This window comes from Gavia stellata, chromosome 23 (assembly GCF_030936135.1).
Source record: "Gavia stellata isolate bGavSte3 chromosome 23, bGavSte3.hap2, whole genome shotgun sequence".
In the NCBI taxonomy this organism is placed as follows: domain Eukaryota; kingdom Metazoa; phylum Chordata; class Aves; order Gaviiformes; family Gaviidae; genus Gavia; species Gavia stellata.
This window is the reverse complement of record NC_082616.1, coordinates 11,882,610-11,895,754: the sequence shown is the minus strand read 5'-3', so window position 1 is coordinate 11,895,754 and position 13,145 is coordinate 11,882,610. Positions and strand designations below refer to the sequence as shown.

General features: G+C 45.4%; 2 protein-coding genes across 3 annotated transcripts in view; both read right to left on the bottom strand.

Annotated features, from left to right (window-relative positions):
- Positions 1-1,967: 1,967 nt before the first annotated feature.
- On the bottom strand, positions 1,968-3,611 carry GPR75 (G protein-coupled receptor 75). Its single transcript, XM_009821680.2, has one exon. It carries the CDS (start codon positions 3,609-3,611, stop codon positions 1,968-1,970), a length of 1,644 nt encoding a protein of 547 aa, XP_009819982.2.
- Positions 3,612-10,134: 6,523 nt separating this feature from the next.
- PSME4 (proteasome activator subunit 4) overlaps positions 10,135-13,145 on the bottom strand; it is a 69,758-nt gene continuing 66,747 nt past the window's right edge. For both annotated transcript variants that reach the window (XM_059828430.1, XM_059828431.1), the window contains 2 exons: positions 12,383-12,521; positions 10,135-11,716 (listed from right to left, as the gene is read on the bottom strand). In XM_059828430.1, coding sequence (XP_059684413.1) covers positions 12,387-12,521 — 135 coding nt within the window. In that variant the 3' untranslated portion in view covers positions 10,135-11,716; positions 12,383-12,386. The remainder of the gene's footprint in view (positions 11,717-12,382; positions 12,522-13,145) is intronic.

The window sequence follows — 13,145 nt, the reverse complement described above, 5'->3', positions numbered from 1 at the left end:
TCAACTCCCTTAAAGCACACAGAGCACCCCATCTTCCAACCACTTGTGGGGGCCTGCCCTATACTCCTTACGATCTGAAACTGTAATTGCTGCTAAGAACGTATAGCTTGAGACAAAATGACAGGATCCCACATACTTTTTCCCTCCAAAAGAATACGCTTTGTACTAAAGAGAAATGCAAAGTCAGAAAAACTAAACAAGACAGTTCTTTTAGTTCTCTTTTATAATTACTTTAGAAAGAACCATGTTATTCGTTTATAGAGAAAAATATCTAGGCACAGAGAAAAAAGACTTATGGAAAGAATTACGATTTTCCATTTGTATTAGAAAGTTGTTCACATCCATTTTATTGCAAGAAAGCTGTCTTGAATTATTCAAAATTAATTAAAATTCAGAGTGTTAAACAACAAACAGTGTTCATAATGTAATAGTCTTCCAGGAAAATCTTGAAAATAGTTTAGTTAACAAATAGCCTAAACCAACGACAACTCACACACGGCAATGATGTGAATGTTTTTTGTTTCTAAAATAACAAATCATCTTTCCATCACAGTAATTTTGCTAAAGATGTGGCATTTTCCTATAACGAGGCACCAAAAGTCTGTGGCACGATTATTTCGGAGATACTAAGGCTCTGCTGAAGTCCACAGAAGGAGAAAGGTGATTGCTTGTTTTGAAAAGATCTGGCCACTTAAAGCAATAATTGTCAGGACTTTAAACGCCTCCAAGTCATTCCATTTCATAAGGAATTCCCACAACACGAGACACAACACAAATGGTCGGATTTATAAAAAAATATTTAACTTCTGTTATTTGCTCACTGCGTAGACCAACAGAAAAGGTTTATAAGTAGACAGATTATTAATCTTTAAATAAAACTGATGTTAGACTTCTTAAGAAAACCTCAAAAACTTGTAGTCGTCTTGTTACGTGGTCATTCTGTTTTTAAAAACATTAATAGCTGTCAGTTCTGTCATGAATACCACAGCCGAATCCCCCCAGTTCCCACTTTTATACAAAGTCGTAGACAAAAAAGCAACCAGCAACACTACCCTTTGCATAAGAGTTGGTGAATTTGAAAATTCCAGAGGTGACTGCATTACTAATAGCGTATCAGTAGTATAATATTGCAATATACATCTTTATCCTCAAGTAAAACCTATAATTAGGTATTGCACAGTTATTTCTGTCAGATGTAAAATACTTCTCCAAATATATTATTTTGGGATATATTAACGCCACCAATCCTTAAAACAAATGTACACCGGAAATTAATATATATATCTCTACTTCAGCGGTTTATTACAGTGCCACAACGCTTCTCAAGAGTCTTTCCCCAGTGGCAATAAAACGCTGTTTGTAAAATGCTTTGTCCTGCTTGAGGAAGCCGAGACTGAAACCCTAAACTTCAGTTGAAGTTCATGGAAATTTTGCCATTTACATCAACGGAACCGGGATTTCACCCTGCGAATAGAAAGGACTTACACCACCGGTTCTTTCAACCTCCTGCAGCGGGAAGAGTTTAAACTTAAGGATCGCAATACCAAGTATCCTCCCAATTCCTCCTTCTTGAAAATAAGGCAAGTATGCAATTTGACAGGTAATACTTCTGGCACAGCCTCACGTTGTTCTCCGAGATACTCTGCCTCGTGATGTAATGCATCACAAAGTTATAGCGCTTACTTTTTTTTCACTTGTCCAGCAGTAAAGTTTAGTAACAAAAATGCCCTCATGTAACAATTCCAAACACAGATCTAAAATACTGCCCTTTTTGACTTGCCGCAGAAATTCAAGGAAGCGTCACGGAATATCCCAGCATTCACTTCAAATGCGAACAGCTGGATATAAATACTAGCGGCACTTCTCGTAATTGGCAGGAGCACTGTATCATTCAATTCAGAATAACCATTAACAAAAGTAAAGAAGGGGACCCACGGGATCGGCTAGATCAGAACCCTTTCCTAAGGCTACACCGAGGGCACTGGTATCTGCTTAGTCGAAGCACTGTCACAGTCTCGCACCAAGTCGTTGGTGGTGTGGTAATGCATGGCAATGTAGGATTTGGCAAACCCGAAAGTTGAGTTCACTGGCTGTAAGCTATTTGGGGTGCTCACTTCCTGGGAAGGGCTGCTGTTATAGATACTGTAATAGGGCTCGATTCGGGTGTTCATGGGGGTTGAGCTGCTCTGTGCATAGTGCTGATGCCCGACAGAAGCCTTGGGACTCAGCACGCTTTCCTTGGAGTGACTAGGACCACAGGCTTGGTCCACGAACTTTTTCTGAGGTTTTGGAGACAACATGTACGCTGAATTGGTCTCGTGGTGGGATGACTTGTTCCTGTTGACTTCCAGGCTGCCTTTGCCCATGGCCCGAAGTCTTGTCTTCTGCTTGCAGCAGAAAAAGACAAGGGTGACGTACTGCAGGCACCAGAGGACTCGTCTCCGAAGTCCGGCACTGTTGCGGGAATATATAAAAGGATTTAATCCGGATTTGAAAAAAATGAGGGTAAATCCACACAGCTCAAACTGGTAGAGAACAAAGCCACCACTGCCGGACAGCATGTCCTGCACCAAAGAGATGCCCAGGGGCAGGCAGCAAACCAAGACGGAGAGCACGATGACAACGCACGTCACCACCGCCCTGGAGTCTTTGGCCGTGGCCAGGTTGACCGCCGACACCAGCTGGAGCCGGCCGGCAGCCGTGGCGGGTGGCTGGCCGAGGTGCTTGGCGTAGCCGTGCGTCTGGACGTGCTGCGGCTTGCCGTAGCTCTGGTTCCTGTACAAGGCGGGCACGGCGCTCTGCACGCCCTCCCTGGCCCCGGCGGCCGGGGGCCCCACGAAGGGCTGCGGTCTGGAGGCGTCCACGGCCACCACGGGTGGGCACTTCCTCACCTGGGCATTCCTCCGCAGGGCCTGGGCGATCATGACGTAGGAGACGGACACCACGGCCACGCAGCAGATGAAGTCGGTGACGTAGAGGTAGAGGATGACCTTCCCCTCGCCGCTGGCGAAGCTGGACATGGGCAGGCAGAGGCGGGAGCCGCGGGTTTTCAGGGTGGCCAGGGTGGCCAGGGTGAAGCTGGTGGCCCACAGGAGCAGGGTGAGGAGGAGGGTGCAGGGGAAGGAGGCGGCGCGGTGCGGCTGCTTCCCCAGCACCATGCGCAGCCGGTGCAGGGCGATGACCGCCACCGTCTTCAGCGACATGATGATGAAGCCGGAGCTGGTGAGGTGGAAGGTGAAGCAGAAGGCGCCCGGGACGCCTCGGGCCGAGTCAAAGAAGAGGACGAAGGCGAACATGGGGGCGGCCACCCCGCAGATGAAGAGGTCGCAGAAGGAGAGGTTGAGGATCATGAAGTCGAAGTTGGTCCTGAATTTCCGGAGGGCCGGGTCGAAGAAGGAGAGGAGGACGATGAGGTTGCCGTAGGAGCCCAGGCAGAAGACCAGGGCCAGCAGGGAGGCGCAGGCCGCCAGGGTGGCGGCGTGGGTCCCCTCCCGCAGCTCCCCGGGGCTGCCGCCCGCGCTGCCGTTCCCGCCCAGCGGCAGCAGCGGCGCCAGCGAGGCGCCGGGGGGCTCCTCCTCGCCCCCCGCCGGCAGCCGCCCCGAGGCGTTCATCTCCGCCCGCCGCCCGGCCGCGCCTGCGGCCGAGGCGGGCCCGCCGCCCCGCAGCACGCAGGCGGCCGCGCCGCCGCTCCCTCAGGGCTGCCCCCGCCACGGCGCCGCCCGCCCCGCCATGGCGCCCGCCCGCCGCCGCCCCGCGGGAGCCGCTCGCCCGCCCGCCCGCCGCAGCGGCCGCCGCGCCCCGGCCCGGCCCCTTCCCCGCTCGGCGCGGGCGCCGGAGCCCCGCAGGCGCCTCCCGCCCCGCTACCTCAGCCGCGGCGCTGGCGGGCGGCGGGAGTCAGGCCGAGGGGTGGCCGCCGGGACAGGGCCCGCCGCGCACAGGGCGCGGCCCGCGCGGGAGGGCCGGGGCAGGCTCCAGGCAGGAGAAGGCGGGTGCTGGGGCAGGCAGGGGGGTGCTGGGGCCGCACCGCAGGCGGCGGGCACCCCCCGGGCCTCCCGACTGGCCTCCCAGGCTGCAGCTGCGTTTCCAGCTCGGCAAGCAGCGGCGGCACAAGCCCCGACTTCCAGTTGCACGCACTGGCACAGAGCGGGGTTCTGATCCGTCCCTTCCTACGGTTTGCACCCAGTCTCTCTCCCGTAACTCCCGTCAGCCGTCGAGGTGCCCCAGGCCCTGCGCAGCCTCATAGAGAAGCACCATCAGGAGCCCTTGCTCCTCCACGGGGCACCCACAGCACCCGCCCAGGGACTGGGGTGGGCGAGGCGGCTGCATGGCCAGGGACAGGGCGGAGGCTGAGCGCTGGAGCTCCCATGAAGCAGAGAAGTCAGGTAAGATAAAGGCAGCTGGAGGTTTGGCTACAAGTCACATCCCAGCCATGCCCTGACCAGGAGCCCCAGCCAACAGCTGGGCACTCAAGGCTTTGAGGTCCCTCCCTGTTGACTCAACACCAACAAAAAGACCTGCCCCAAACCAAAACCTGACCATCATCAAAAGTTCAGGCAACTTTTGCACACTGCATCTTCCCCTGCCTGCACTTTTGCATTGCTTTCCCGTGCAAACTCAGCGGGGTAGGGAAGCCCTTTTTGTTTGCTTGTCTGCACCCAGAGGCACAGGACCTAAGGCAAAGGATCTTCTGTAAAAATCAGTATTTCTTTATCTGGTTACTGCCAACTACTACTATCACAAATACAGTAGTTGCCGTTTAAAGTGATGGAGAGTGTTGGATGTCTGAGCACTTAAAGGCATCTTTTTGAAATACTTACATGGGCTTGACAATCAGGAAACAGTGCACATTCTCCGAGGCGATACAGGCCATCACACGCAGACACAACCAAGGGACCTCAATGTCAGGCACTGGAAATGCAGTTGGAAGAGATGAGAAGTCCAGTCAGGCAAGGCACGTGAAAATACAGCAGACCCAGCACTTCTGACTTACGCATGGGCACTTGTCTTAGGTTGTATATCTCTACATATACTCATTATATGTATACACACATTAATCTGTATAGCATCTTAATAACCTACCCCTACTCCCAGCAATCATGTGGAAGCACAGCGGTGCTTTGTAGAAGCATCAAGACAGCGCCAAGAGCGCTAGCTTGACATCTGAAAGCTTGTCAGTGCTACTTGCTCGTTTATTTTTCAACACGTTTCCTTCTGAAACTAAGAGCAATTTTTTTAGTAAACCTATGACTCACAACAGCAGCCCGGCGGCCTATGAGCCTTGCATGCTAAACACACTTCCAGCTGGCAATCAGTCCAGACTCATTGTCGGGGTCTGTGGCAGGGAAATGCCAGCAGCCATCAGAGCAGGCTGCCAACAGTGCCTTGCAACCCGGGCCCCTAGGTCAAGTGCGCTTGGCCTCGTTTCTGTTCTTAAACTAGTTGCACAGAGGAGGGAGAAGGTCCAAAAACCACAACATGATGTCCATGCTTTCCTGTGGCTTCAAGCTATGTTCTCTCTCAGCTTTGCAATCACTTTTATTTCCACTCTCGCTTATATTTTTGTTCTCCAAATCATGGTTAATTTGAATTCTGTGGGTGAATCCTGGCCCTACTGAGTATGAGCTGTTTTTTCTTTGACAAGCTGGGATCTCCCTCCTCAGATTTTCTTATTTATAAACATCAGAGCACACTGAACTGCGTGATTAAACAAGACTGACAAAATATCAGCCTAATGCAAGACTGAATTACTTCAAAGTGATTAGCACTGAGGAAACAGCGATGATTGTTCTCTTCACGTGAAACTAATGTGCACACAATATCCACATCCTTTCGGAGCAGGTAACACAGCGCACTTCAGTTGTAAGCAAGACGCTGCATAAAAACTGACCTTAGTTTCACACTATGACTGCTCCCCGAGTCCACATTACGCTATGACAATTTCTGTGGTGTCACCTACCAAAAACACAGGAGTAGTGCAAAATCAGAGTCTTTTAAAAGTTGGGAAGATCTATGTAATTCCAGGTGTTACTTGGCCAAATGCTCAGCCTTGGATGACCACAGTTAAGGCTTCTTAATTTCCCATAGTTACTAGATTAGCAGGTGGGAGCACACAAAGAAATAAGGCTGCATGTGCTTAACGGGATTGTTTTTAGCAAGCCCATGGGGTTTAAGAGAGTTAGCAAGACTGAGCCTCTGATCTCATATGTGCTTTTGAAACCCACGCCTGAGATGTTGAGAAATGGATTTAGGAGTCAAATCTGGAAGACTTGGGCCTTACAGGGAGTTAGGTATTTTAGAACTAATTATGTGCAAAATAGCAAAAGAGAACTCTGCATTTTCTAATAGTAATAGGTTTAGATTGTCACTCATTTCATGAATGCAGTTTAAGAGGCCCATGAAGAGCAAGGGTGGTTTTTTGGTTTTGTTTAAGACGCTTTACCACTCTACAGTTCTGAACTGTAGTTTGAAATGAAGGAAAAGGCGTTCCTCGTTAACAGCCTGCGAGCCTCAAACATTTCCGCAGAAAAGCACAAGCTGGATAGTGTTTTGGTGATGCAGGCTGAGAAACGCTGCGGATGGCCGCAGGCGTTCAGCAGAGAGCTCATGAACGCGGCAGGAGGCAGCGAGCGCAAGAGAAGGTCATTGGAACACAGGGCAAGGGGATGATCTGAGGCAAAAAGGATCTCCATGGGAACACGAAACACTGCGCAGTCCCTTTGGTACAGCAAAGTGTCTCACGGGCCTACCCCTTTTTAGAAGAACTGCCAAAGTTTCAGGCGGGGGAGAAGAGCAGTGGAAGAAAACCGTCTCAAGTTTTGCAGCTGCAACAACTTGTGCAGCACCTTGCACAAGGTCCTAGGATATTAACTTTTTCTTTGCAGCACTCTTAAGCCTTTCCTTAAACTAATTCATTAAAAAACCCATTGCTCTCTCGTGCTATCAAGCTTCTCAAATTTTATTCAGTCTTGGAGCTCCTGTTGCATAAGGAGAAATTGTCTTCCCAAGACATTTTTTACAACAGTGTCAAGCTTTGCAGATACTCACCACAAGAAAGGGGAAATTACTTTTAATTGCAGAAACCTGCCCCGATCTCAGCCTAAGAGTACCTTATGATTTTAACAAGAGAGTTGTAGGGGAAAGAAGCTGGAATAATAAAAGGGGAAATTAACCCGAAAAAATAGAAATAGAAGCCAGGAGAGAATAAATAAAAGCTTTTAACTGATACTCTTCACAGAACCCTTTCTTCTGGGTGAACTCCCCCAGACTTCTACCTAGAATTATTGCTAATCTGTCTATACTTATCGTTAAAACAGATTTATTTGGTTTACTGCTGTTTTTCCTAAGTATGCCAATCAGAAATGATTGTACCTCGTATTTCCCAGTACCCCTCACTGTTCCCCAAGGGAGGCGGGTGTCCAGCTCCATCTCTAGCAGCAAAATGTGCTCAGGTAATTTCTACAAAATACCTGCAGCAGTGAGGGTGCTAAGAACAGAGAAAGTAGGTTGAACTTCCACAAGCCTTTTGTGGAAAAAGTCACTTAATCTAAAATTACAGAAGGATAATGGCCAGCAAGATTCCCTCTCCCTTTTGGCCTTTGAAAAAGTCTGCCTTGTTAGGATGCAGCTAATTCCTCTAAGCGCTGTGCTCTAATCCATCAGAAATAAAAGATAATTTTGCTGATAATCTTTGTAGGCAACAGTCTAAGCTTTTATCTGCACTGAGAGAACTCTTGATTCAAGACTGCTTTACCAAGAGTGACTCTCCTTCCCAGGGGGAGAATACCAACCTTTTTTTCCTCTCACCTCATGGACTTTCCTTTCTAAATATCTCTTAATAGCTCCGAGAAGCACCTGTTGACCAAGAGAAAGAAAAAACCCTCAGTGCAAACCAATTACAGTTTGCTTGTAATTTGTGTGCATTGCCTTAAACAGCTTAGCAATAGTCCTCATCTTCCACATAGTTCAATTTTGTTCCGTAATCAAACTTCTAATGCCTTGCACTACACTGTGAAATTACTGCTGCCGTAATGCCCCAGCTCCCTCGTTGGATTACCCACCACAAACCCCCCTCTCCCTGGAGCATGTTTACCTCTAGCCTGCAGCCAACCTGGAAGTCTAGGTCAGGTTCAGGTGAAATTCCCCCCCTCTTATTGGAAATGCCATTCTCCAGACCCTGTGCAGCAACGTGACTATGTAGAGAGGGTATTTTGCGATGGGGAAATACACAGAAGTTGCCTTCCAGTTACTGCACAATGCCAGTGAGAATGTAAACCAAATTAGCTGGTAATTCATAACAGGGTTAAAGTTAAGCTCTTGCAAGGACAATGGCCAGCAAAACTTTCAACTGGTAAATTAGGTTTTTTCCCCTTTTACATCTTACCAGATTATTGTGTTCTCCACAGCACAGGGGGAAAAGGAAGCTGGAGTCTCTGCTGCAGGATTCCAGGAAGACTGAAGCTGTGGAAGAAAGCGCGAGTCTCAATGGCGTGTGGGATGCTGGGGATGCCTAACTGTGAAAAACTGACAGGAGACAGGAGGCATCATCCGTGTGTACCAAGCACAGGACTCTCAGCAGCCTGGTAAAGAAGTGAAAAGGATGAGAGGGCAGATACCTGGACATAAAAAGGAATACTGTCATAATATACCATACCAGAAATAATGACCTTCATAGCTTTTCCTCTTTCATTTTTAAAAAAAAATCCATATACAGATTAGCTCAACTTGTTAATAACACAAGCCACCAATGTTGAGTCTGTAGTGCCACGCAAAAGCACAAGTTAGAGTCTTATTCACCTCCTTGATAATTTCCTTACACATTTTTATCAAAATGAGCATCGTCTCTCTGCTGTGATTTCAGCAGGTTTTCACATGCACAAATAAGCCCACTTGATTACGGAAATATGGGAGATCACTCCACTTAACAGTCTAGCAAGAGAGTCACTCAACAGTAAGTCACTGCAACTTGAGCAAAAAAAACCAATCCCAACAAATGAAATCTGCCTTACATCGTTGCCATTCCTTGGTGCTCCAAACAGCAGTGGTCACTGAGATTATTTGTGCAGACTGAAACGTGGTCACTAAGGCTATCCAGGCTACCAGACCATCTCCAGGGTATTTTTCCATCTCCCTTACTGTTCAAGGGGAAAAATTCTCTCTTCTCACGCTAGAAGGGTCTCCCTCTCCAGACTGAGGTATTGCAGTTGTTTCATATCTCTAAGGCTTTAGGGAAGAGACAGCATAAGACATCAAAGTGATGGAAAGCTTGGAACTCATGACATCCGTATATTGCTTGCGGAAAGTTAGGGAATAAAAGTAGCAATGGAGTTGCAGTATTTGGTGAACTCAGAATTGTTCCTGCATCCTCAGAATAGGAGACTAACAATCTTTCACCCACAAAAAGTCAATTAGTACAAGTTTGTTCACACTCCCATGGGTATAATTTTACCCTATAGAACTGTACTTTGAATAGGTACTCTATTTTCTGGGCAATCTGTTTGGATCAAGTAATTTATTGCTAATTTATGAACAGCTATTGTGAACTAATACCACCTACTTACTTGCCATCATAGCTCTGACTACAGAATGATTCTCTACAGAGCACGGGATCCTCAACATCACAACCTATTCCAGGTACACTTTTGACTATAGATATCTAAGAAAAGAAACTCCCAACTATAGTAAAAAGCAGCAGAGCTTGATGCTATAGTTAGCTGCCCTTAGCGTAGGCAAAACGGCATACATAGTATCTGCTCCATCAGTTAATCAGCCAACACATACTTTAAAGATGATCCTCTGCAGCAAATACTTTCCATTAAAGTTTTTTCTTTTTAATTCTATCAGCAAAACCCCCTCCACTTCAAACTAGTTTCTCCAGTTTTAAGTGTACTTCTCAGAAGTTAGTAAGTTTTTTGGCAAGCCTCACCAGGTACAAGACATTTTTACGTAAATATAAAAGCTAATTTCCCAACCATTAGAACTAGGTCTTTAATGAATCCTTAATGTTGCCTTAACTCACTGTAAACACAATAAACACATGCCTCATACAAAAAGCTCAAAAGCACAGTGAACAACCCTAAGTTAGAGTCTCAAGAAGTTTGCACTTTAGAAATAAAAAAAAAAAAGCAGATGTTACAAACAGTCCATTTATTGGGTCTTAAACTACATACACAACTGAAATAATAATTTTGGCACTACGCTATACAGTGGTTACATCTGTGTGCTGACACTCATTAAATACTGCACCAGGAACACTGCTGTGCTTTGAAGTTTGGAATGAGTCACACGCTCGGCAGGTAGGTCACTCGAAATGTATCAGTGCTCCTGTAGGGTTGCATGGAAGTTGAAACACACACCAGTTTATGACTTACTTCAATGTACCTCACATTCTATGAACTTGTCACACGAAAATATGTGATGTCAGCATTTAGAGATGGCCACAGGTGTTGCATTAAAATCTGAGTAAGACATAGTAATAACGAGATACAGAAAACCAAACCAAAACCTCTGCCTTTCAGACATGAAGAGACACTCTGTTAAAGAAAATAATTTAAAAAACTAATAATGGCATTTGATTTGATACAAAAGCCAGAACTACTACCGTATTAACATCTAAGTATGAATCTTTACAAATTAATCTCACAATGGTGTTATGTAAAAGGTTGCAAACTGTACAATGTTTTGTCAATGCAATGCCTCTACAATTTATACAGTCTTTTACAACTATGTAACACATATTAAACATGTTGTTAAATAGCCAATAGATACCAGTCTCTGAACAAAGCTGCAGGCAAAAAAATACAGAGCTTCCACAATCTTCAAACAAGATATGCTTGCTCAAACAGTGACAATCTTTATGAGAATATGCTGTTAAAAATAGTCAGCCATTCAGTGCTTTTCCACACTGTGCATACATTTCATTCTGTGAATTCAGCCATAGTCCATAATTTAATATCTGTGGGCTCTAATTTATGTGGAAACACCCATAGTCTTTCACCCTTAAAAATATGCAGATAATCATAGATATTTATTCCACGCATGGTCAAGCTATCTATGAAGACCTGGCCAGGCAGTAAGAGCTTTCACTCCCCACGTTTTGTCCTGCCATCATCTATACTGCACAGAGAAGATCAGCTATTTACATTTTGACAAGGAAGATATAAAAAGGCAATCCTGCCCTGAGGTGGACTGAACAATACAGAGCCCGTCACCCGATGGGCGCTCAAATCCACGTAGTGAAAAATAAACTCTGAGAAAGATAGGTTCCTGGTATTGTATGGTGATTAGGAAAGAAGTTGCATCAACAGAATTGGAGAGCTTCACTGACAATATTCTGTTTTGCAGCACTCTCTGGTTCTGCATATCTTTGATGCTGGAAACAGCTGGGAAGGGTCACAAAAAGAGGATAAGAAGTGTGCAGCGTAAGTCACTGTGTGCAAGAAAGCAGAAACAAGACTGATGTGTAATGCAGGCCAATGACAGGGGTCTTGCAATAAACTCATGATCAGGCTCTGCAAGCGTAGTTAGAAGGAGACTGTGGGGCTCCCACAGCTGCTCCCTGGGGAGGTGAAATTCTTTTTGAATAGAACCAGGTCTTTATGTTTGTATTTAAAAGCGGTTTTGATTAGGCATCAGGATTTCCAACACAAAGTTTTCTACATGATAAATTTCTTTGCATTTCCTTTATTTCACAGAAAATCCTCATTTTTCCAGGAGAAACCTGAAAAGAAAGAAGAAAGAATTCAGAACAAGAATTCAAAACAAGACTACTGCCTCATGCTATTACCACAGAACAAAATGAAAATATAAATTAAAACTTCTCTTGGAATATGGTCACAAGACATCACAATACAATAGAGATCAGAATCTTGCAGCGTAACAAAGAGAAACTCCAGGAACGGGTTCACTCTTTGGGGACATGCCTGTGTGAAGACACCTGGTAGCAAAGCCATAAATGTGGAAGAGAAAACAGTTTGGTAGCAGTCATTCCTCATCGAGAGATGCAGATGAGATACTGGACTGGGTGGTAGGCTAAAGTCCTCAGAGGCACCAGAAGTACAAAGCAGCAAGTACCTTGCCTTTAGTCAAACTGCCAGGCATTTAAAAGGCAGCTAACTGGCAGAAAATGGAGAAAAGGAACATCAATATTCAAGAAAACAAGTGTGAGCATCTTAGCAAAACACTAGTGTAATACAGGGAGACACAAAAAGATGGACAGTATTTATCCAAAATAAATCTGATCCTGAACAGACCACAGCAGGTGCAAGGGACTTAATTCTCCTTGGGGTTTAGGGATGCCTCCCTACTCCATTCTAGACTGGAGAGCTAGAGTAGATTTCGTAAGACTGATGTTTCCGTCAATTTGTGTCAAAACAAATAATCTTACCTATCTATGCATAATAGCACGGTGAAACCAAGAGGTCAGTAAGCACTAGTAGCTGGTCGTCTGTGAACTGCTGTTTATGCTCCTGCCAGTTGTCATGATGGGTCCTCCGGAAATTTGACAGGGTTTTTTTCACAGTCATCTGCATAGGAGACAATCAATATTGATCTGTATCAGTTAAGGATTTAAGCTCCACAACAAAACAAACATTGAATACAACAAAAATAACCGCTGAATAGAGCAAAGTGTTTGAGCAATTACAAAAGTTAGAAGGGCTCTGGGGAATTCAGCCCAGTTCCCCAGTATTTTAAATTTTTACAGTTCTGGTTAGTATTTTGACCAGTGTCATGACTCCAACATTCTTATAAAAAGGATTCTTTGACCTACAATTTTGAAAAAATTAGTATTCTTATAGACTATAAGTGAAATGCTTTTCCCCTCCTCTTTTCCTCAGCTATTTCAAACCAATGGTTTGGGTCTCCAAACATGAGAAATTGGTGAATCACACAAGGTGCAAAGAAGAAACAAATCAGAGGAAAACTATCTTCTGTTATTAATTAAGATTATTATTAAACTAACAAATGAAAAGTCCAATCAGTTCAGTTTCTTGATTCAGTCAAGCACACCATTACAAAGTTTGGTAAATCTAAGGAATTCTTCAGCCATAAGCTCACTACTCTGGTTAAAACAGCAAAGGTCAACAAAACCAAATAGACAGGGCAAAAAATAGAGTTAAAGGTAACTATTTCATTAAAAACTTGTTTCT